Genomic DNA, 25,854 nt, shown 5'->3' on the forward strand with positions numbered 1-25,854 from the left:
TTTATTACTTCAGTAGATACCCATGAAAAAATCTTATTCCCAAAATTTCAGTTGCTTCCGATTTTGCGTTTGTGAGTTATACATGATTATGTATTACACTGCTCCATAGACAATGTGTTGTAATTTCGTTCTGGTATACCAGAACGCAGAGGATGATTTAAGGAAGCCCAATCATGCACTGCAAGAGTTTCAACGGCCACTTTACTTTTCAAATCCCATTGAATCAGTGGCGTAGCCAGGATTTTGGAACCGAGGGGGCACAACTGGTAAATGTACCGACAGAAATATATTTTGCCGACGGAAGTTGTGATTTGTTGACCCTATTTTTTTTGCATGGTTTGAAAAAGTGAAGAGCAAAAAAAAAAAAAAGGATATTTGGCGGCACCAGCTTAAAAACACACAAATTGTATGTATAATTAACAATTTTTCATTAAATTCTCCCCTTTTTTCTGTCACCCTGGGTAATAAATAGTCTATTGTTAACCCAATTTTTTTTAACAAACGCCTACCGTCTAACGACGACGGCCTTACATCTACCGACGGCCATGACGAGCGGGGGGAACCGGCCCCCTGGCCCCCCACTGGCTACGCCACTGCATTGAATTCTGTGCAAAAGATGTTGTTTAAGAATTGTGCGTGTGTCATTATTACTTGGTCGATTTCAGAACAAAAGTGATGTATACAACATGCATAAAGGACAATTCACACCTTCTGTAGGTAACATAAAATGTGGAATCGACTAGCATTATGAATGCGTTTTTATTGTAAATATATCAGTCCAAATTCAAATTTAACCATGCCCGTCAATGCAATGTGCGAGCAGTGGTGTCATGTTAACTCACACAGCTGTGCTGACCGCAAGTCAACACAGTGGCGTGGTGGAAAGTGCTTAAATCATGCATCCTCTGACCAGAACGTAATTCAAATTTCACGATATTTTTGCTAAACGAATTAATCTGCAAGAAATTTTTGGTACTTAAACATTGTGTAGCCCGAGGGTTTCAGAGCGTGTTTATAGTGGGAGCAGATGTGCGGTACATTGCGGTACAATTTCTACCCGGTTAGAGATTATCCAGATACTTGCCCACTATAAACACTAGCAGTATATGTATGTACGGTACATCGATATCCTTCTCAACCGAAGGATATTGTGGCTAGATATTCCCACTATATTAACACATCAGTATAAATTGTGTGCGGTATTACCGGAAGTAGGAGATTCTTCATGATGCGTTGAATGCCCGCAGGACATTCGGAACGATTCTCACCCCAAGAATTATCAAAACAGAAGCTACATGTATGCCGCCATGATCATATTGTTGAATGGGCTGTTTATAGCTCGCGCCACAATATTTACACATTCCCCGTGTGACCTCGGGGTCATTGTAAATGTACGATAATGTTAGTTGGTATATATTTGTACGGTAAATGTGTCTCACTATAAACAGCAAGAGTATCGGTATATATACAAGGATTATCGTGTACGTGTTTATAGTGAATATACCGCATTTTGAGTTATTTTGGGGTCATTTGAAGGCTGCATAAAAGACATTAAAGCCTGGGCTTTGCAAAACAAAATGAAGTTCAACGACAGCAAAACTGAGATCTTGTACTTTCACTCACGCTTTGTTAGTTCCAATCCCCCTTCCACTGTTACCATTGGTGACTCTGCAATTGATCTAACGCATGAAGCTCGGAACCTCGGCATTATATTTGAAGACAGCCTCGATATGGAGAAACACATCTCCAATGTTTGTCGTGCTGGATGGGCATGTATTCGCCGCATTGGACAGATAAGGAAGTTTCTGGATGAAGCAGCAACGGAAAAGCTCGCGCATGCCTTCATTACATCCAGAATTGACTGCTGCAACAGCCTTCTCTTGGGACTGCCTGAGAAACTGATTCAACGTCTCCAACGCCTACAGAATGCCACGGCTAGGCTTGTCTGTCTTGTAAAGCGCAACGAACACATAACCCCAATCCTCTACAAACTACACTGGCTCCCCGTCCGTCAGCGGATCAAATACAAAACTCTCCTTCTGACTTTCAAATGTCTTCACAACATGGCTCCCACTTAAGCAAACTAATCTCACGACACAAACCGAAGCGTAACCTACGTTCTTCATATCTCACACTACTCGAAATACCAGCTGCTCCAAGGACTGTCACATATGGCTCGCGATCTTTCGCCTCAACTGCCCCATCATTATGGAACGAGCTTCCGGAAGCAATTAGGAGCATCCAATCCATCAACCATTTCAAAAAATCACTGAAGACTTTTCTGTTTAACCAGCACTTCAACTGATGTTCCTTTTTTGAACTTGCATGGCTCATGTGTATGCCTTTTTAATCTGTTGTCTTAGAAGATAATATTATTTTATTACTGATACTGTGTTAACTTGCCTTTTTAATGCTATGTGACATGTGAATATTTCGGTCACCTTTTATAATGTTGTGTTTTTGGTTAGTACTTTTAAGTTTGTACCATACTATTTAGTTATAATTCTGCTCAAGATTATTGCTTTGTAACCTGTGAATTTTCAGTCACTTGTGTTTGGGGAATAGTAGTTTTTAAGTTTGTAATGGTAGCTTATATACTTTGTGAACTCCACTCTTGTGTTTTTATAATGTTTTTATCCTTTGTATAACAGCGCTAAGAGGCTTTCTTGCATACTAGCGCTTTATAAATGTCTTTATTATTATTATTATTATTATTTGCAATGACCCCGAGGTCACACAGGGAATGTGTAAATATTGTGGCGCGAGCTATAAACAGCCCATTCAACAATATGACCACGGCGGTAAACATGTAGCTTCTGTTTGGGGGTGAGAATCGTTCCGAATGTCCTGCGCGCATCCTATACGCATCATGAAGAAGCTCCTACTTCCGGTAATACCGCACACAATTTAGACTGGTGTGTTTATAGTGGGAATAGCTCGCCACAATATCCTTCGGTTTAGAAGGATATCGATGTACCGTACATACTTATACCGCTAGTGTTTATAGTGGGCAGGTATCCGGATAATTTCTAACCGGGTAGAAATTGTACCGCATTGTACCGCACATCTGCTCCCACTATAAACACGCTCAGTGATATAAAAAATCTCAACTTTTTTTGAGAAAAGTGGGGGATGATACTGTGGATCACGAAATGCCCTTTTAATTTGGCAACAAAGCTTTTGTAATTTAAAATTGAAGCCATCATGCCCTTAGGTCAGGTAATGTGCGTCCCAATGACCATCTGCAAATTGTCCGTTCCCGAACAAAGACCTATGGTGAACGGGCTTTTGCTGTTGCCGCTCCAATACTGTGGAACGCCCTCCCGGAACAGATCCGCAAATCACCCAATCTTGCTCAATTTAAATCGCAGCTAAAAACCCACCTGTACAGAATTGCTTTCCTTGTTTAACTTTTGTCATGTTTTTCCCACATTATTTATTTTGCAATGTAATGAGTACTCTTTGTTTTGTTGCTTTTGCCATTTTGCTTGTTAGCGCATTGAGATGTTTTTTACGTTTATGCGCTTTATAAATGTGTTATAATAATAATAATAATAATAATCATAAAATGGTATAATGACAATGGAAATAGGAAATATCCTGTGTATTATTATAATAATTCTGCGGACAATAACAATTAATTTCAACCAATAAACAAATACGCATACAGATACCAACCCCTACTTTTAAAGCATGTCACCTGACTGTGCTTTTGACAACCGCGGTTAACCGTGGACATATGATAGCACCCGCACCGTAGACCCATGTAACTGACTTTTTATAAGGGACGCACCATTAGATTCTCAGGGGGGGTGGGGGTAGGAAGTTGGTGTGGGGGCAATTTTATTTTTCGCCGCCGAACGAAGTTTTTTTTTCGCCTTTCGCCGCCTTAAGTTTTTTTAAAAATTTTCATGCATTTATACACTGTGAGTTAGGTGGGGAAAGTTTTTTTAGTGTTAGTGGGGAAATTTTTTTTTTACTCATGCAGTGGTTGAAGTTTTTTTCAAAAAACTGCCTACCCCCCTCTGGGAATCTAATGGTGCGTCCCTAAACCAACCGAGATCTGATGGTGTTATTATAAAAAATGTAGGTTATTTTACGTCGTTTGCGATAACCTATAAAAAGTACACTAGAGACAATTGTAGACGTCCACGGTTGCTGCACACTGTAACGTAACGTAACGTAACATAACATAACACTTAAAGCAATATTATAACATTATCATACAAAATAGATTAGCATTTCTTTGACATAAAATGTTAGTTTTTACTGTCAGATATATCCCCTTTTATTTTTGAGCCGAACAACTACGTCAAAGCAAAGAAAATTGGAATTTACTACCAGCGCGTATGTCGCCAATACGTACCACTCCTTCGGTCATGTTATGGTACGACCCTTTGTTGTGTAGATCACCGTCCCGCACTGTGTGTTATGAACATCGTGTATGCGTTCGACTAATAATTCCATCGTAATAATAAGACGCCGGTTCCGGCGCTTTATTCAAAATATCGGATTTTGACAAAACTACAGCACCTAGAGTCTTGATTTTTGCAGGGTATATTGGTTTAATAAAGTACAATATAATTGTGTAAAAAAATGAATTTTAAAAAATCAGTGAGGGCGTCCTCAACAGCAAATGTTATAATATGGCTTTAACTTAACTTAACATAACGCTTTGCCAAATGATTGAACAAGACGCTTTGCAAAATTTACAAAATCTACTACTTCTTCTTCCTTATAAGTGCCTCCCTCATATGTATGAGTATTGTCGCACTGCGTACAGACAAGCTGTACTTATTTTTTACTCTGGAACCTAGAGTAGATGAGTGTATTTTGAAGTACAGTCAACATGACAGGGATGATCCCCTGCTCTTTTCGAATAGCCTGTGACGTTCTTTAACGTGCACACTACATTAATGTGAGAAAATATGCATGTACACGGGACCGACAGCTTAAAGTGCCCTCCGAAGCACTAAGCAAGTAGAGTGAAGTGTCTAGCTCAAGGACACAAAGAGCCGGACCTGGGATTCGAACCCTTGACCCTTGGGTTCACAGTCCTATGCCTTAATCGCTAGGCCACGCTCTCCTCAATCGCTAGGCCACGCTCTACTATTTAAGGCGGGTCTGTGCAATGACAAAGCCGTGTTTGCACTCAAATATTGAAAAAATGAATGGCATAGGTTCTATAACCTGATCTAAGATTTAAGGAGTGTCATTTCCACCCCATGTGCATGACTTTTCTCGGGCGGAGAAAACGCTCAAAACTTTCTTTTGGATATATTATTGGCCTTTTTACCAGTTTACTCAAAATCTTCATGACCTAAGGAAATATAAATGCGAATATTTGATTCCGTGATCTTTCATAAACGGACAAATACACTGCAGGTTTTTTTTACTTAAATGGCTAAACCTTGAAAATGTGCTATTCCAGTTGAAATCCATACAACCCCTTAAAGACACAACCTTAATCTCCCACACAGGGAGTGTGAATTTCAAATGGAGTTACCGTGAATTTGCACAGTATTTTTGTGGGACCTACAGCTAATTGCATTCTGAATACGAGGAATATCCTTCTGATATCAGACAAAATTATAAAAATATACTTGATAAATTTAATATGTATGTAGCTTGGATGAAAAGCCGTCCATTATGACAATTTTGACCTTTTTCGTACTTGAAGATATACAAAATGTATATCTTCAATAATTTGTTGATTTTGATCAAAATGGTCTCAAATTTTTCCGCTTGCAAAAACATTTTAAATAAAGAATATAGTTTGCCATATTTGATGCTTTTTTTATGTCGAACTTTATTATTATTATTACTATTATTATTATTATTATTATTATTATTATTATTATTATTATTATTATTATTAGTGTTATTATTATTATTATTATTATTGTTATTATTATTATTATTATTATTATTATTGTTGTTGTTATTAATTATTGTTATTAATTATTATTGTTGTTGTTATTTCAGTTGCTCAGGATTATACAGTGCCCATGCAGGCTTTGGCTGGAGGTAAGAAAACAAAAGAAACTAGATATATTGCATCCTCAGAAGGCTGCGAAGTCCAGCCGTGGCCTTGAAGTGACCTCTTATGACCTTGAAAAGATTTGTAACAGAATTGCCTTTTCGTGAAAAATGTTGGCATTACGTTTGATAACAATCTATCTAATAAAATAATTTGACCTTTGTTGACCTCTGATGACCTTGAAATGACCTCCATTTTGTTTGAAATCATATCAATATTACATATTCTAATTTAGACTTAAATTGGACGAATTTTGGAAATTGACCCATTTGGACCTTTGGTTGACCTCTGGTGACCTTGAAATGACCTCCATTATATTTTGAATCATACCGTGATTACATATACTAATTTTCGTTTGAATTGGGCAAATTTCAAAATGTTACCCCTTTTGACCCCAAAACAGACCCCTCCCCATGTTCAAGCCAAATCTAATTATAACCCTATATGCACCCATTGCTATAGTCATTTTGGCATTATTCTGATGATCACAGCACTTAATATGCAGGAAAAAGTGAACTTTAAGGTGATTTTCAGTAATCCACCATATTTTACCCCTTAATGACCTTGAACTCAAAATCCGTGTTTACCCTATAGACACCAGCTAATGTCAGTGCATATGTGTCAATCTCATCTCTGTACTATGTAATCTGTAGGAAAGGAAGCATTTTGAAAGTATTTGGTTATGTGCAGAAAAATCCCTTAATGACCTTTGACCCCAAATCTGTGTTTACCCCATAGACTCCAACTATAGTCGATGCCGATGACCAAGTTTCATTGCGCTACCATGTAATCTGTAAAAGAAGAAGCATTTTGGTAAAATTCGCATTTTTAGCCAAAATTACTCATGCGTGACATTTGACCCCAAATGGGTCATGTCAAATGTAAAGGCTGGGGTAGTGGAGCCTTTGCCCAAGTTTGGTTAGAATCGGTCAAATAATTAGGGAGCTAGAGCCAATTATGTCAAATGTTGACAGAAAGAAAGAAGCAGAAACCACTGGGATGCAAGCGTCCAGCCGTTGCTCGGCTGGACTAAAAACATGATCAATGAACAGTTGTCAAAGTACTTTACATATATCCATTATCCAACAATACCGGCACCAGTAACAATAACGGACTACTCTTTACGACTCCCTATTTTACACCTGGGTGTACAAGCGAGACGATGAGCCGGTTTTTGGCTAGTCATGCTAGTGGATCCACGTTTTGGTAGAGCAGAGAAGATGTAAGCTCTGGGTAAAGTGCATAAAACTCCATTCCATCCAAAATGCCACATCCACAAGCTCCTTTTTCTGTTCAATCGCAGACCCTTCAATGTTTTCATTTTTTTTGTACTGTTTGCCGGCAACCCGCACCCCACGAGCTTGCTCCGCGCGTGTTGCCCCACAATTCCTTTTCAGGTTTTACATTGATGCCACTCGGTAGTCTATATCCTTATCTCAGGCCCACTTTTGTCCTGTCTCTTGCCCAATCACATGGTTGTTTGTTCTACCGTGATCGCATTTGACTGTCAGCAGTGGGCTTGTGATCGGATAGACTACTTGCCTAAATAATTTTGTATGCTATTGTTTCGCCAATTCTGGCATTTCAAGTGTCATTATATCATGTATTATTGAAGTTGTGAAATAAATGTTTCTTGAATTGAATTGAATTTGAACCTGAACCCCTCAGATGGGGTGTTGGTACCAGGGGGGGCAAAGCTGCACTGTTACCATAGGTAGTTGACATCACACACTGACATCGCCTGGCTAATAATTACTTGGTACAGCAGAGATACTAAAATGAATACCCGGGATCGATAAACGTGAATGTGCTATGCACGATTTGATATTCAGACGATAAATCTTTGGATACCGGGATAGAAAATGATGAATTTAATGATTGATTTAGTCTAAAGAAGCCAGATTTTGTTCCTTGCACTTGAATATGCGTGTTCAATGGATATGATAGTCGTTAGCTTGCGTCTTGAGAAAGAACCATTGCGTCTTGAACTCAAAAACTGACAAAAATATTCTGATTTTATATGTGCCGAACTATAGTGCAGCGTAGGCTAGCTGCACTCACTCGTGCAAGCAGTCTAAAAGCATAATGACCATTGACCTCATCAATGGCGTATACATGATCACTCACACACAGAGGGATCAATTACCAGGCTATTGTCAGTAGCCTTACTCGGATCCCTCGGCTCATTATGCGTCTCAAAGGTCGGAACAAAATGGCCATGCGTGGCTGTGGATTCAACCTACCATGGCGATTTCTGCCATGAGATATCGGGGCGATGACACTGTGCATCATGGGCAACTCAAAAATGCATGATATCAATTGAACCGAAGTAGCATTTGGCGGGGAAAGGCCATCGAACTTTACACAGGGTCGTATTTCAAATTTGCTATAATCGGGTTAAAAACCATTCTAATGTATTCCTCTAGTCGTAGGGATTCAGTAAATGTATAGTTTGACATATCTAGGACGTACCTTTCTTGAGCTATTACCGGAAAGGTCAAAGGTCACGTTTGTGGCTCTATGGGGTCAAAAACAATAAAGTGCTCCGATTTTGACAACCGAGATGTCAAAATTTTCGTTTTGATAAAACAAATCAAATAAGGATAGGGTTGCCCAATCTTATGAATCAAAATAGGTCAAGGTCAATAGGCCTCAATGGTATTTGACCTATTTTCCCGAGTTACCTAGGTAACGAAACAACCTGGATTGTACAATTATATCCTTATTTGATTTTTTTTTATCAAAATGAAATTTTTGGCACCAATTTTGTCAAAATCGAAGCCCTGCTCGTTGGAGAATTCGAGGAGATTATCCTGGCGTCGATGGTTTATTGTATTACGTGTGCATTTCTTATGATAGCTGTTTTATACGGCGTGTCTTGGGCCACAATGGTCATTTGCAAGATGCCTAATTAATGGGTTATTGATCAAAATAGGAGGTCAAAGGTTATAAACAAAATTGTACAGGGGTAATGTTTCAAGATGCTCCAAAAGCAATGAAAACAGCCCCAAATTATCCGTTGTGACATAGTATACAAATATTGGCCGATATGAGGGTCATGGTTAATATTATAGGCCCGCGGTGATCTCAAAGCCATGCTATGACCCGACGAGGCGCAGCCGAGGGTGATAGCAATAAACTTCTGCAGCAATGTATCGAGCTCCATATTAGATAGGTTTGTAGCTGCGTCATCGCCCCGATATCTTCATGGCAGAAATCGCCATGACGGTAACTTCTTCAACAGCCACGCATGGGCATTTTGTTCCGACCTGTTTAATAGTTTTGAGACTATTGGGCCGAGGGATCTCCGACTAAGGCTATTGACAATAGCTTGGTCAGTGAGCCTGGTACGCCATCTGCCTTAGACTACCTCCTGCTTTAGTCTACACTGCGCTAGTATACAAATATATACTGCCATGAGAGGTTCTGGTTAAAACTATGGGCCCGAGGTGAGATCAATAGTACTATTTAAGGAAAATAGTATTAATTGATCTCAACGAGGGACCATAGTTTTAACCAGAACTTCGAATAAAGGCAGTATATATTTGTTTTATATACTTCATTAATATGTTCTTTGTTCATTGATTGGTTAAAAGAAAATTATTTGACGTTTTGACTCTCCAGCTTCTATCCTGAGTGAACAGCACGACCAATTTAAGCACAACCTATATTTTGCCCTTCAAGAAAATCGAATAGGCTAAAATCGGGCTAATTACAGCAGCGCGAAATCACGCTGGCAGTTTCGCGTGCGTGAACTGTTCCGTCGCATCGAATGCTCGCACGCGGAAGGCATGGTCAAAAGTACTATTTACGGCTTGGATGTACTATTTACGGCTCATCCGGGACATTGAACATACTATTTACGGCTTTGAGGTACTATTTACGGATAGGAATACTGATGGTAGAACTAGTTTTGGTCATGTGATCCACTTTTAACCAATCAATGAACAAGAATATATTAATGAAGTATATTATCCGTGTTATGTTCTGTAACCCTGCAGGTCCTGACGAATGAGGGCAGCAGTTATTTGTTCTGCACATATAAAATCCTAATTTTTTTCAGTTTTTGATTTCAAAACGCACGGTTGTTTGTCAATACGCACGCTTACGGCTATCACGTTCTTTCAACACATATATTCAAGTGCAAGCCTTGCAAATGGTTTCTTTGGAAACCAAAAATGACGGGAGATATTCATCATTTTCTACCCCGGTATTCAAAGATCCATCGTGTGAATATCAAATAGCAGATACACCACCCTACGCTAGTGCTCAACTCAGCTGCCCAATTGTCCTAAACCCACCTGAAAAGGACAAGACCGCGAGCGGTTACTTCAAATGATCTCATTGCCACCATGTGGTTTAATCGTTCAGGAATTCTATAGAGACGGCGAGACACTGTTTCTTTTATTGTCCCCTCAACAATGTAGGATTTTAAAGTCGTTACTAACAATCCCGGCTAACAATAGGGTAGTTACCATTGAATAGGAGAGAATAGAAACGTCAACTCTATTTTGTATTATTGTTATCGGCGGCGTGATAATAGATACATGTGTATTGATTTAGTTTCCCTGCCTGTATAATGGACATAGGCTGACGTTGTCGCTGTGCGCCGGTCAAATCCATGTCGATCACTTTCAAGAAAAAAATTGCGACACAACCAACACGACCAACTTTGACCCGGAAGTAATATCTATCTCTTACACGGACTGATTATCAACACCCAATACGCTAGTTAAATGGATGTACATGGATGTTGCGATTGCGTAGTGTTTGATCGGGACGCACACTGGTCAATAGTTCGTTTCCACGACCGGGCATACTTCATTTTGATGAAATTCTCTCAAATACAGGGCATAGTTAAAACAATGCCCCCACTTTTACCCAATCAGATGACAGGAATCTATAGATGAGTTGACTTCTGACGTCAATGCCTGGCAGTATGCGCACGCATCGTCACAATTTCCATTGTTTTTGTCTGTCAGTATACGCGAGCATCATATTTTGTTTAGGGTCCGTGATTCGCAATAAGGTGAAGTATTTGTATGCGGTTCACTCAAGCATATCAATATACCAGTCCCTTGCCTTTGGTGATAAACACTGAAGTCAACTCATCTATAGACGAATCCAACGAGCCAAGTGATGGTCAGAATTCAGCCATTACTGGTTCCAGTCTGCACCAAACTGATGTTGTTACTGCCCAATTATTGGATGGATTAAATCCGCTTAAAAAATCGATGTGGAATTGTATTGTGTTGTAAATTTCCATCATTCTTTTGTCTACGTGTACGTGTAACACGGGTGATGGAATGCAATTTAATATCCCCGCCAAGGCCACGTCATTTCACATTTTAGGTGGGATATACCTAAGGGGACCCAGCTATGGCTGCCATTGAGGTGTAGGAATGCGTGAAATTGGATTCGTCTATATATGAGGTATATAATATGCCATTGCCATATCTATCGATGTAACATAATGGTCAATTGTTTCGGGCTATAATACCTGTATCAATCTTTGTTAATTTAGAGGTTTTGGTAGCAACGTGGTATCAAATTAGAGCTAACAAGATGCTGTGGTCTCAGATATGACTGTTTTAATCGTCACACGATAAGCAGGTGTATATTTATGACGGGTTACGCAAGTGAGGACTTCCTTTTTGTGTTGTGTTTATCTGAGAAATCATCTTGTTCTAAAATTTTGTAATATTCACCGTTTATAAATTATATGACATTTGGTGCATTTTTGAAAGTTGCAAATTAAAAAAGAGGAGCACTCAGAGCTATAGATGTGAATAGAGGTTATCCGTGTTCTATAAGCTGCATATCCTATCAACGACTGCTATACCTTGTTTAGGATTTTCAAAAGAAGTATCTGCATGTGCAACCATGACTCTTTCAAAAGAGCCCGCCAAACTCATGCAAGTAACTCCGAGGTCGTGCATTGAATTGGTTTAAATGAGGAATACTACGGAACCAGCGTCTTTTGTTAGACGTCACACATGAGTTACGTCTCATAATAACCTCTATAGCAGAGCACGACTCACTCGGTCATAGCCCAAAACAATTGACCTGACATTACTGAAGAAAAAAAATTATTGCTTTATATTTGACCGAGAAAATTAATTTCATAGCAAAAAGGCGTATCTCTGAATTGTGCTGATTTCAACATTGTCTCGGTCCCAGCCGGTTTGTGTTCCTCCGTCACTAAACAAACCGTTTGTTTAGTGACGGAGGAACACAAACCGGCTGGGACCGAGACAAATTTCAACATGTATCAATCGAGTTTTAGCGCGACTATACATAACAATAGAAACTGAGTAACGTACTGAGTGTATACTGGAGAATAATTGAATTTGTTATGGTCTGTTACTGGCCAAATTTTTATTTAACATACTATTCTACAGTCCTGTGTCAATATCAGCTGAAATTAGTCGCAATTATAGTCTGTTTTATGTATGTGTGTTTGATATCAGTAGATCTAGATATATAAAGTTGTCCGCGACTAACAAAAGCGGTGAACTGAAACCCCAGAAACCAGAAACCATATCGCACATTTTCAACGATTGAACCTTAGGATTGGAAATAAAATTATTTTGTAGATTTTTGTCAAAAGAGTTATTGTACACTGTAAAAATTTGACCGTAATTTTTACGGTAGGATACCTGGTTTATATAAAACTACAGCGCCAAAGTCTTGATTTTTGCAGGGTATGTTAGTTACAATCGCGTGAAAAACAGAATTTTGAAAAATATTCAGGGCGCCCTCAGACCTCCAGATCCATGAACTTTACTTAATCATGTGAATGTTTATGGATTCCTTGTTGAAGTATATGGGGTTGTGCCACGGCTTATGGGTGCTTTTTCAGCGATTTTGGCATATTGATTATTGAGTTTTCAGTAGGGACCAATGCGCCCAACATTTGGGCAAAAGTGCCTTTAAAAGCACCCAATTTGGGCAAATATGGATGCTTTTTGTTGGGTGCTTTTTGTAAAAGAAATTGGTATACTATACCAACAATCGCTGCGGAGAACAGAAAACACAACGTCGGTCGATATCGTAACCTTTAAGGCCAAGTCCGACGTTTATGCGCACGGTTCGCCGTTGCGTCAGACGTCCCGTTTTCCGTCAGCTGCGATTTTCAGCTGTCCGCTGCGGCCTTCACTTCTTTCCGTTGAAATGATTAGATTTGTTTGAAGCTTTGTTCGTTTTACCGACGTCTTTTGCAGCGGACAAACGCAACGGAAGAAAATTAGCTGCTCCCGCCCGTCGTAGCGGGGAAACGCCCGCAAGAGACCAAGACGTCGGACTAAAATAATTTGCCTTTAAAGTACATAGTGGGACGTCTTGCGGACGTTGCGACAGACGCAGCTGCAGAGGCATAGCAAGAGCCTTGGGCCCATTGGTATTGAGCAGTGCGGGCCCTTTTAACATCTCCCTTACCATCACTATATTCGTTTTTGTTCAGGGCCTCGAAAGGCGTCAATAAGACGATCATAGCCCCCCCCCCAAAAATGCTGATCATTTGAACATAAACCGAAAAGGGTGTCAGTGGGCAACGGAAAGTTCCATCGGACCGTCGAGAACGTGACATTTCACAACGGAAATAAGCCCGCAAAATTCGGACTAAACTTTGACTTTTAAAGCCTGAGATATTATAGTCCGACGATTTTGCAGGTGTTTGGGCGCTGCGTCAGACACCGCGTTATCACTTATCATGCTTATTCGCTTATGAAGGGAACATACGGGGTTTTGACAAAAAACAATCACAGATGCCGTATTTTCCACTAGTCACCAGCTAGAAGCTCACACAGCTCTTATGATGCCATGACTCAACCGGGTAGTGTAAACACAGGCTGTGTAGATACAAGGCATTGGTAGGCGCTCTGGGAACCAAGGGAGAACAGTGCCAGTGCATTGATTGGTCACCCCAGGTTAAACAATAAATGAATAAATAAATAAATAAATAAATAAATAAATAAACAAACAAACTATGCTTTTTTTCAATTTGTGGACGTCTTCTGCAGTAGAAGACGGTACGGAAATTTTACCCACGCGCTGCGGAAGGCGCTACGGAGTTTAGATGCTGCGTCTGTCGCAACGTCAAATGCCCGCAAGACGTCCTATGTATTTTGACCTTAAAGGCTGAAATAGTCCTACATGTTGCCAGCATTTAACATTTGCGATGGACATACGGGAAGCATTGGATTATATCTCCGCCTCGGATTATATCTCCGCCTCAGGAGTGTCCAGGGCGATTTGCTTATCTCCTGAAGACGGTCCATATGGATTGTTTTGTTAGAATTCTTTAATACTAACAATAAAGTACGTTTTTTAATTCATATACAGATGCGTGTGCTCAGAATGTTCAAACATCGTCTATTTCCACTTCATCGGTGACTGTCAGCTGGGATGTCGCAACTGGTGGTTGCTACGCTAATTCGTACACTGTCACCTTTACAGTAACTAATCTTAGACAATGTGGAATGACGGGCGCTACGACATCACACACTGCGATAACTGGCAATTCGTTGACGGTATCTGATTTGCCGCCATTTACAAGTTACATCATTACGTTAACTCCCGGTATAGTGGATACGATGACTGGGGATGTAGTACCGGGAGATAACCTTGTAGACGAGACGATGACACTCCCTGATGGTAGGTCATTTATCCAGTCACACTTCATGCATATTTGCCTGGGTAGGATATAGGCAGGTGTTCACTGGTGGAGGGGCATGAACACTAGCACTGCATCACTCTTATGGGATCACACCACTAAATCAAGTTCCTATTCTTTTATATGTTAAAAGGTACCCGAGAAATCGTCATTTTCTCATGGTTATAATAGTAAAGGACCAGTCAGTAGACCCCATGACCAAATCATAGAACAAAGGTTTGAATTGATTCTAGATAAATTTAGCTTGGGCTCACCTCCTGAAACTTCCGGGCATTTCGGGAAGGGGTCAATCAAGGTCACATGGGGTCAAATTCTCAGAATGATCCAATTATGTCAGGTAATATATCAAATTACTCGTATGGTCATGAGGATTTCAGCGCCTCTATGTTGTGACATCAGTTGGTCCATGGAACCATAAAACCTTCATAAAATTTCAGAATTGTAGTATTTTTCATCTTTTATACTCAGATGATGAGAAAAACATCCACAGATCACAACTATCACAAAAAAATTGGCATATCAGCCTTCATTTCAAACCTTTTTTTCCATTCTCTCTCTCTCTCTCTCTCTGGGTCAGATGGCGCAGGATTGCGCTGCTGTGGTCTTCACAAGAGTACGCCATCTACTTCTATCAAAAGTCAAACGTGTTGTACCATACATTCCGTGTGATGAAACGTTCTTCACATCATTTGTCCAAGATGTTGATGGACGTCCCCTTCCATGATGGCCTTCCACAGCTCCCTGAAGAATCTGCTTCTCAACTCCACCACCCTTTCTTACAATGTGGCCAAAGTAGCGCAATTTCCTCTCAATGCTGGACTTTCTGATGTTTAAGTCTGTGCCAATCTTATTCAGGACCCATATTTTTGTCTTCTTGTCTTTCCAAGATACTCCCAATAGCCTCCTATAGCACCACATCTCAAATGCATCTATCTTCTTCCTGTCATTCTTTGTCATTGCCCAGGATTCGCACCCGTATGTAGCAATTGAGAAGACTATTGCACGGAGTAACCGTACCTTGAGGTTGATTGATAAACCACGACTCTTCCAGATCTTTGAGTTGTTGTCCTTGCCTTAGCTAATCTTCTTTTGATCTCAGATGTGCTATCACCTTTGTTGTCTATCATTGAACCTAGGTATTCAAATTGTTTAACCTCCTCGATCTTTTGACCATCTATCACAAAGTCCTCTCCAGTTCCATTTCTATCAATAACCATTACTTTAGTCTTCTTGGCATTTAGCAGAAGGCCTTTCTCCTCACTGGCTTCCTTGATGCATTTCAAAAGGGCCAGCAGTTCCTCTCTACTGCTGCATATTAGGGTGGTATCATCAGCATAGCGTAGATTTGTGATACTGCTACCGCCGAATTTGACTCCACCAGTAAACCCGTCCAAAGCTTCTCTCATGATGTCCTCTGAATAAATGTTAAGCAGGTTTGGTGACAATATGCAGCCCTGTCTCAGCCCTCTTCCAATCTTGAACCATTCAGTATCTCCATTACTTGTCCTGACTGCAGATTCCTGGTCCTCATATATATAGTTGACTAATAAGATCAATAATGTGACCAGGGAATCCCATCCTTCTCATTGTTTTCCACAATTTTTTCCATTAATGCGAATTAAACACTGGTTGTTATTTCTCCAGTCAGATAGGGTTGGAGCCGATTTAGTGGTGTGATCTCTTAAATTGATTTTTAGTGACGTCGCTATCCGAGCCTTTGAATTTATTTTTGAACGAAAAGCAAATGTTGACTCTCCTTATATACGCTTTTGTAATTATGATGCATAACATTTTATTTTGATTGGGCATTATTTTCTGAGTATAACTTCTTTCTTACAGCTCCTGGAAGCATAGACGATTTATCTGCCAGCCCTGCATCAGACGGATCTAATGATTTAGATGTTTCATATTCTTATAACCCATCGCATATGCAGTGTGATTTATTCGTTGTGAAATTTGAACTTACTTTCCAAGACCAATGTCTTCAAATATCTGGAGGTAGGTATCTCAGCTGTTCCCCGTGGCAGCACCAGGGATTTTTGTCGGAGGGGGGGCATGGGGGGGGCAAAGTGAATTTCAGGGGGGGGCAAAATCGACCAATTTTGGACATTTACGTAACTTTGGGGGTTTTCCTCAAAAGTGTGAGTGGGACCACTGGGTGTTCCTAGGTAGATATTTTGTCTCAAGTATCTTTATTTCCTGCGCCCTTTGAGGCTTGTGGCATGGGGTCGACTCATTAACTTTTACGACGCGTCGTAATGCATACAATTACAAACTAGCGCACGAGATCAAATTAATGTTGCGTAATCGTTATAAACTACGCAACAAAGTTTCTTTATGGTTAGGAAATTTACCCACTAATAAAATCTAGCAACTAATTTTATACATTTGCTAAATAATCGCATGTGGGGTATTGTCCTGCGCATTTTGACACCTCAATCACTACCCTACGACACTCCTGAGAAAAGATATGAATGTTTAAGTAACACGAGGTTGAAAAATAAAAATGGCAAAGAAGCATATTCAATGGTTTTAGAGCTGATTCACTGATCGAAGACGGTTTCATTATTCCCGCCTTTTCCATTTGAATTTAAAGCATTTTCTGATACATGTTGGATAATCCTTTGCTTATTGTGCAGATGAATGATCAAAGACAAAGGTGAGTGGGTACTAAGAGATTTACGTTTTGAGAGATGGGTTAAAGGGATTCAAAACAGGTCATGATTACAGCAGTTTAGAAGATACTGTATGTTCAATATGTTACCAAAACTGATTTAAACCCCTTGGAGAACCTTTGGGACCAGCTGAAGAGAGGAGTCAACAAGAAGATAAAGGCAGATACTCTGGTGGGATTGCGTCGCATCGTTATCAATGAGTGGAACGGGATTGACCAAGGTAACATTCGACGCCTCATTAGGAGTATGAGAGTACTGAAAGAAAAAGAGATGAATCTCAAGTGAAGTTGGAAGCCAGAAATAATGCCAGAAATGTGCTCAGCAAGTAAACAAAAAAATGTTATCTGCATGTTTTTTGTGTGTGTGTTCTTTTATGCTGAAAACTTGAATAGGACTTTTTGCAATTTTGATTTTTCGACCTCGTGTTACTTAAACATTCATATCTTTTCTCAGGAGTGTCGTAGGGTAGTGATTGAGGTGTCAACATGCACAGGACAATCACCCGCATGCGATTATTTAGCAAACGTACACAATTAGTCGCTAGATTTTATTAGTGGGTAAATTTCCTAACCATAAAGAAACTTTTTTTGCGTAGTGTACATGTATTAATATATCAATATACAGGGGAAAGAAGAATCAGGAATCGCCGACTAGCACAATTAAACATGTAATAACAATGGAAACATGACATGCATAGGCAGGTAAATAGAGAAAAAATACTCCGGACATACCTGGCTGTGCGGGAACTTGAACCCCAGACCTCTCTCATACGAGCGCTCTAAGCTACACAGACTGTGCCTGATAAACCGGACTGAAGTCTGGTATTTATGGATATGAGCAGTCGGGATAAACAGTAGGGCTACAAACAACACAGCATTATTAATCATACAACCAAGGGTCCCATTATGCAGTTATCTCTACAACAGAATTCACCACTACCTTTGCAGGACTTAAACCCCATTAAACCAAGTTAACCCTCATTGAAAACAGCTCAACTATGTTAAATCATAGTTAAATCAGGGATGTGTCTCATATCCCTGGTTAAATCCATAAACATATGTTTCTGAGTTACCTGTGCGATATCGCAATGTGCTGTGATGCAATGGGTATTATAATTTCAGTTGGATGAACCATTACAAAGCAAACGCATAGTAACAATACTGATCGTGGCCTGTTTCCGAAGGGAGAACAATAGTCTGCATATTGTTATCCAGCCATGTTGACGGTACAACTCATGTCAAACTTGCCACAGCTATTGTGATCGTATCACACAAGTAAATGAGAAACATGTGGTTTTAGACTTAACACAGTTTGGAAAAATTTTTTCCATTTTTTAGCTCCCTATCGGGTAGTCAGAACTCCGTATTTGGGAGGCTCGACAACAATAAATTACGTTACAATAAATCTTAAGTTGACCCATGCTGTAATTTTGATCTCTTCTTTCTCTTCCAACAGGTAACAGGGTGTTACACACAACAACTTCTTCTAAAAGTACTACTATACCAGGTCTCCTCGCATATTCATCATATAAGGTGTATGTGAATGCTATGAATGATTTACAATCTGGTGCTATAGCTACTACAACTGCCACCACTCCACAAGCAGGTAGGCCTATATAATAATATGTATTATAAATTAGGTTTCCTTGTTGTTTGTTTGTTTGAGTGTCTGCTGAATTCAACACTGTAAATTTCACGGATAAGTCGACGGTAGTGGTAGTGTCAGAGGTGCTCAAAAGCAGGGCGTGTTTTACGGTGTTTATAATTTGTAGTTTTTTTGTTACTTCTGTTAGATCTCACCCGGTGCCATTCTTTTCATTCACAACTTACTGGTTTTGTAACCTTTTAACCTTTAACAAAAATCTATAATATAGTAGGGTCCAGAATCTATAATATATTGAAAATGTCCATACATCACGTATTACTATTTTTCTATTGTCTGAGGTCATACTGGGTGATGGTCAACGCCGCACAGAAATCGTCAAAACAAAAGACCGGTGTTGACAGTAAACTTTTTCAGCCACCAACGTTCCATGGTTGCAGTCAGTAATCAGTATTGTACAAATTATTTATGGATCGTCAGCATACAAAAACACGAACGATATAGTATGTACATGAGTAATAGTCAACGTAATGTCATGAAATATAATTTCTGTCCATGCAGCTCCATCAGGCCCCCCGGGAAATCCTCGAGCTGTTTCTGCAACTGATTCATCCATATCATTTGTTTTTGATGACGTGCCATGCACTTCACGGAGAGGGGTTATCATTGGCTACAGGTAACAACAGCTATAACGTATTCACACAAGCTGAGTAAATTTCACGATATAAACTAACAAAATTATATATTTTATGATACCGTAAAACCCCGTCTACAAGCATATAGTGTGCTTCTGATGAAAGCTACATTAATCCAGTCGCCATTATGGAGTTTGAGCAAATAAATTACGGATCCAAGCATATACAAACAAGTATTATTTTAAGACCGATCTATTGTATTGGTATATTAACGCTTGCTTCGAATTAATTAAGCTTTTATAAAAAACACTATATATGCTTGTAGACGGGGATTTACGGTATCAGAATAGTAATTGATAAAATGGAGCCATCCAATGGCGACGGTCTTCAAATGATTAAAGAGTTTAACCTCAACACAACACTATTTTGAGCTCACCTGGAACGTTTCAACTACAGTCTCGGTTCGGTTCCATCTCTGGATATTATGTAACAATAAATAATTACATAATGCCCCATGTAACTCCCCCCCCCCTTAGTTTTCTCAATGCCAAAAACCCATTCCTCTTCATCCACAAATCGACGCACACCGATTACACACACAGTCAGTCATCCATGCAGCAATATAGAAACATACCCGTATTATTAGTGAACGCGAAAGTCCAGTGAGCAATGATTCCTCGACTGAACCAATCTGTTTGAGATCTCCCTTCCAAATAATCGTTCAACGAAGCCCGGTAATTCCGATGTCAATTACGCAAGCCCCGCCTAGTCCGACGAGTAGGACCTGTTTTTTTCTTAGTTTACCAACTATACTCTAACTCTGATCGCTCAAGAAAGATTAACCACAAAAGTCCACTATCCTCCCGAAATTTTTTTTTATTTTGGGGGGCGCGGTCACTGGACTTTCGCGATTCGTCTTTCTTGCGCCATGTGAGATAGTGATCATAGTGTGAAAAGTGTATAGTCTGGTAACTTAGAAATAAAAGGTCCTACTCGTCGGACTAGCCCCGCCCCAGTTTCAATTCAAATATGGTAGCACAAAGCTATGCCGCGGGATGTGACGTAAGATCGGGATAGGACACTTGTCAACAACTGAGAGGTATGAGCTCAACTGGCAAGCGTCTGATAGACCCATGGTACGCGCAATATAAAAGGCAATTGCGTATAATGCGGTGCACATTATTTATCTAGGGAAGCCTCTTCAAATATCCCCGCGCTGCCAAGCTGCGTTGATTGGTCGGATACAATATCGTTGTTTTAGTCGCTTACACAAACGTTAATGCAGTGAGAACATGGACGTGGTATATAGACAGATCGCGTGACCCAGGATCGGTAAAAGTAAATTCCCACACTGGGAACTGGAAGGCGTATAGCCTACAGATTGGAAGGGTCCATGTATTGAGTTGATTTTTAATGTTATATAGTCTACAGTACCAGTGATTAGCCATGGACCCGAGAGAGGGTCTAGTCAGCCCACAGCCGCACACCGACATCGCCCGGTTAATAATTACATTATACAGCAGAGACACTGAAATGAATACCCGGGATCGATACATGTGAATGTGCTATGCACGATTTGATATTCAGACGATAAATCTTTGGATACCGGGGTAGAAAATGATGAATATCTCCCGTAATTGATTTAGTCTAAAGAAGCCAGATTTTGTTCCTTGCACTTGAATATATATGTGTTGAACGGATATGATAGTCGTTAGCTTGCGTCTTGAGAAAGAAGCTTGCGTCTTGAACTCAAAAACTTACAAAAATTCTGATTTTATATATGCCGAACTATAGCGCAGCCTAAGCTAGCTCCAATCGTGGTGGCAGTCTAAAAGCAGATGACCATTGACCTCATCATGGCGTATACATGCTCACTCACACACAGAGAGTTCAATTACAGGCTATTGTCAGTAGCCTTAGTCAGATGTCCCTCGGCTCATTATGCGTCTCAAAGGTCGGAACAAAATGGCCATGCGTGGCTGTGGATTCAACCTACCATGGCGATTTCTGGCATGAAGATATCGGGGCGATGACTGTGAGCCGCTTTAATGGCAGCCGGCAGTCCAATATCCATAAACGCAATTCATGGCATAACTGCTCGATTTGTGGTTATAGGTATGGTCTATTATGCGGTGTGTGTTCCTCGATCCTTGGGGAACCTGAATGTGTCTACTTCATGGTCTATTATAAATTGAGGAAGATAACCGATTACACACACTCTAATAAAAAAATTGTAACAATTGTAGTAAGAGAGCAAATTTTTTTTTTTTAAATGAGTCAATGGAATGATTTAAATGTACTGAATAGAGTACAATTTATTCAATATTGAGTTTCATATTATCGCTCTCTTCCCTTATTACTCAAAGGAGTATTTCGTGATCCTAGCATCCTCTTTTTATGTCATTTGTCAGTAGATATCCACGAAAAAAGCTTATTCCCAAAATTTCAGTTGATTCCGATTTTGCGTTTGCGAGGTATGCATGATTATGTGTATTACACTGCTCCATAGACAATGTGTTGTAATTTCGTTCTGGTGCACCAGAACGAAATTCAGATTTCACGATATCTTTGCTAAATGAATTAATCTGCAAGAATTTTTTGTACATAAACATTATGTAGCCAGAGGTTTCCAGCGATATAAAAATCTCAACTTTTTTTGAGAAAAGTGGGGGGATGAGGCTGTGGATCACGAAATGCCCTTTTAACTAGCAATTAAGGAATGTTGTATTTGCAGAGCAATAGTAAAGTATATACATACTTAAAACTAACACGAACAAGTAAATTACTGAGGTGCACCACATAAACAGATGTTACTGACGGTACTGTGTACCAAACAATCTTGTATAAAGTTCGCTCTAGAGCCACATCAGGAAGATCATATTTAAATACTCGGGTAAATACTATGAGTATGATGATCCATACGTATCAAAACAACCGAATTGACAACCACTGCTACCCGCCCTCTTCCACTATGTTCCTGACTGTTTACAACCTGTGCCTCGACCTCCTACATGTTTTATCTCAGTCCAATCACCTCGGGTACTGTGTGAGTGGATCTGACTTTACATCAACTGTCAAGCCAAAGCATATGCAGATGGCCGTCCTCTTAGCTAGGAGCTTAAGGGAAGGGGTATGAACGTTTGGACAGTATTTATTGTGGGACATTAGAGCACATCAGACATATCGAATTGCATTCTGAATACGAAGAATGGCCTTCTGATATTAAATAATTTAGATTTTTTGAAATTCGCAATGTAATACACATTTTATGGCAAATCATTAAAAATTGATATTTTTAATATTTAACAGTACTCGAATTTAACTTTATAAATCTGATGATTTCACCTAAAGTGTATGTAGGTGGGATGAAAAGCCGACGATCAATTGAAAATTTTGACCTTTCGTATTGAAGATTTTTTTCCCAAAACACCAAAAAAATTAGGTCTTTTGGGGAAAAAAATCCATATCTTCAATATGAAAGGTCAAAATTTTCAATTGATCGTCGGCTTTTCCTCCCAGCTACATACACTTAAGACTATATCATTAAATTTATAAAATTTACTTCGAGGACTGTTATATCTCCAAAATGTGAAAAATATGTTTTTAATTGAGCAATATCAAAGACCCTAGATACAAAATCTACCACTGTGAACGTGTTTGGGCCGCATAACATAACATTATGAAACATTTGGCTATCAAATATTGACAGTCTCACTCCACTGATTTCAAGTGGACTGTTATATATCAAAATTTGAAAAATATCAAATTTTTATAATTTGTCATAAAATTTGTATTATATTGTGATTTTCAAAAATGAAAATTATTTGATATCAGAAAGACATGCTTCGTATTCAGAATGCAATTCGATAGGTCTGAAGTGCTCTCATGTCCCACAAAAAATACTGTCGAAACGCAATAAACTCTCATTTTAGATCCCTTAACTTAACTTAAAGCCATATTATAACATTTGCGGAGGAAGACGCCCTCACTGAATTTTTAAAATTCCTTTTTTTAAACGATTAAATTGTACTTTATTAAACCAATATACCCTGCAAAAATCAAGACTCTGGGTGCTGTAGTTTTGTCAAAATCCGAGATTTTGAATAAAACGCCGGAATCCGCGCTTTATTATTACGATGGAATTATTAGTCGAACGCATACACGATGTTCATAACACACAGTACGTACGGCGTGCGGGACGGTGATATACACAACAAAGGGTCGTACCACAACATGACCGAAGGAGTGGTACGTATTGGCGACATGTGCGCTGGTAGTAAATTCCAATTTTCTTTGCTTTGCCGTAGTTGTTCGGCTCCAAATTAAAAGGGGATATATCTGACAGTAAAGCTAACATTTTATGGCAAAGAAATGCTAATCTATTTTGTTTGAAAATGTTATAATATGGCTTTAACTCAATATAGGTCGTTTAAATGTGTATATTTTCAATATTTGTTTCAATTTACTAGATATTCCTTTGTTGGCCAAGGAGGGAATTTCGACGGTAGTAATACATTTGACACAGGCAACAGCCAACGAGCAGTCACGGTCACAGGTTTGAACTGTCGTAGGCCATATATCTTCCGGGTTGCAGCTGTCACTAGCGCTGGAGTAGGTCCTTACAGCGGAACAATTGTAGCAACATCTGGTTATTCTAGCGGTATGTACAATATGTTTGCGCTTGACTATTTTCAGGAGTATGTTTCTCTTGACATGTTTTTTTATGTGTTACGGATAAAATCAAAACTCGACCGCCATTGACCGGCGGTTGAACCGCGGTCCATTGTTTAGAACAATGGAAACCGGCTCCAACCGGACGGAATCGCCCGGAACCGGCGGTCGAATTTTGATTTCATTCCTTACAGCTTTCGAACCATAGATAAAAGAGATATATGTTTCGAACACATATAAGCGTACACAGAAATTGTATTTTTCTTTCAAGTTTAATAAATGTTAATGAACGCGTTATATTACTTGTTGGGAGAGAAATTAGACAAAATAATGCACGCCCGCTGATGTTGTCCAATTTATTTTGTTATAAAAATTGCAAAAATCACGGGATTTTTTATGTGTATGAAATAGGTTAACATATGCGTATCACTTGTTGCTCGAGAAATTGTACAAAATAATGCACTTGTAGTGAGATGTTGATGCATCTAATGCACTCCCCCATTCGGGGCTCGTACATTAGACGCATCAATATCCCGGATCAATATCTCAGTACGCGTGCAATATTTTGTACAATTTCACTCCCAATAAGTGATACGCATTAACCTATAAATATTATGCCCTGACACAATGTTGATGATACCAGACTGACGACTTACCGAATAGCCCTAGGACATGATCATGTTTTTGGAATTAAAAAGCGGGGCTTTGGGTAAAAATACCAAGGAAAGTGAAAATCTGCGTAAGGCCTAATATTTTACCGTCCGACCTCTATGTTGTCGAAAGCGAAGTTGTGTGACCATTTTCATTATTATATTATAAAATGTAACCATTACCCATTATCAAATTTTTGATTTTTCTAAATAATTATAACAGCATCGTTCATGGCCAACGCTGCTCTTACCGTAACCAAAACGTCGACAACAGCTCAAGTGAGCTGGCCAACCTCAGCGTGCGTATCACCTACCACCCAATTCAGGGTAGAATACCAACTTACTAACCGGGACCAATGTCAGCAAACAACGGGCCCGCTACAGTCATTAACGCCCATCACAGGAGGGCAAATGACTGCTACCGTAGGAACTTGGTACCTTATTCCTCATACACGGTAACTGTTTATGGAACTGACGTATCTGGCGGGGTCTCTGGTCAGACCACTAGTGTGTCTACTACGTTTCAAACGGCACAGGGAAGTAAGTAATCCAAATTTGTTGAAATTAGCTGTTAAACAAATTGTCATTGGCTTAGGAAGATTTTCAACATGAGGGGTGGGGGGGCTGAAAATTGAAAAAAAAAATTGGTAGGGTCTCCCCCCCCCCCATCCCCCCCTCGGAGTCAGAAAATGTTGCAAAATATAAGTCACAAACACCCATTTTCCTTCTATTTGATCACAATTTTTTAATACACCTGGGATTATTGGGGGCTGAAAGGTACAGCCCGCACCAAAATTATTGAGGGGGCTGAGCCCCCAAGCCCCTCGGTTCCTAAGCCTATGATAGTTTATTAAATGGCTTCATTATTATAAACTGTGCACAAAAGTATAGTCAAACATAATTAATA

General features: G+C 39.6%; 2 protein-coding genes across 3 annotated transcripts in view; both read left to right on the forward strand.

Annotated features, from left to right (window-relative positions):
• Positions 1–1,577: 1,577 nt before the first annotated feature.
• On the forward strand, positions 1,578–2,078 carry LOC140138376 (uncharacterized). The gene has a single exon (XM_072160283.1). It carries the CDS (start codon positions 1,578–1,580, stop codon positions 2,076–2,078), a length of 501 nt encoding a protein of 166 aa, XP_072016384.1.
• A 3,912-nt stretch (positions 2,079–5,990) lies between these two features.
• LOC140138187 (uncharacterized) overlaps positions 5,991–25,854 on the forward strand; it is a 36,148-nt gene continuing 16,284 nt past the window's right edge. Inside the window, exons 1-7 of one of the 2 annotated variants that reach the window (XR_011856964.1) lie at positions 5,991–6,027; positions 14,384–14,695; positions 16,554–16,712; positions 18,845–18,994; positions 19,553–19,667; positions 24,096–24,286; positions 25,171–25,487. Coding sequence is in view for 1 of the 2 variants with exons in the window: in XM_072160109.1 (XP_072016210.1) it covers positions 25,304–25,487 (184 nt within the window). In the remaining variant the exon portion in view is untranslated. Of the gene's footprint in view, positions 6,028–14,383; positions 14,696–16,553; positions 16,713–18,844; positions 18,995–19,552; positions 19,668–24,095; positions 24,287–25,170; positions 25,488–25,854 lie in introns of those variants that run through there. The other variant, XM_072160109.1, reaches the window with a different exon arrangement.

This window comes from Amphiura filiformis, chromosome 17 (assembly GCF_039555335.1).
Source record: "Amphiura filiformis chromosome 17, Afil_fr2py, whole genome shotgun sequence".
NCBI lineage: Eukaryota > Metazoa > Echinodermata > Ophiuroidea > Amphilepidida > Amphiuridae > Amphiura > Amphiura filiformis.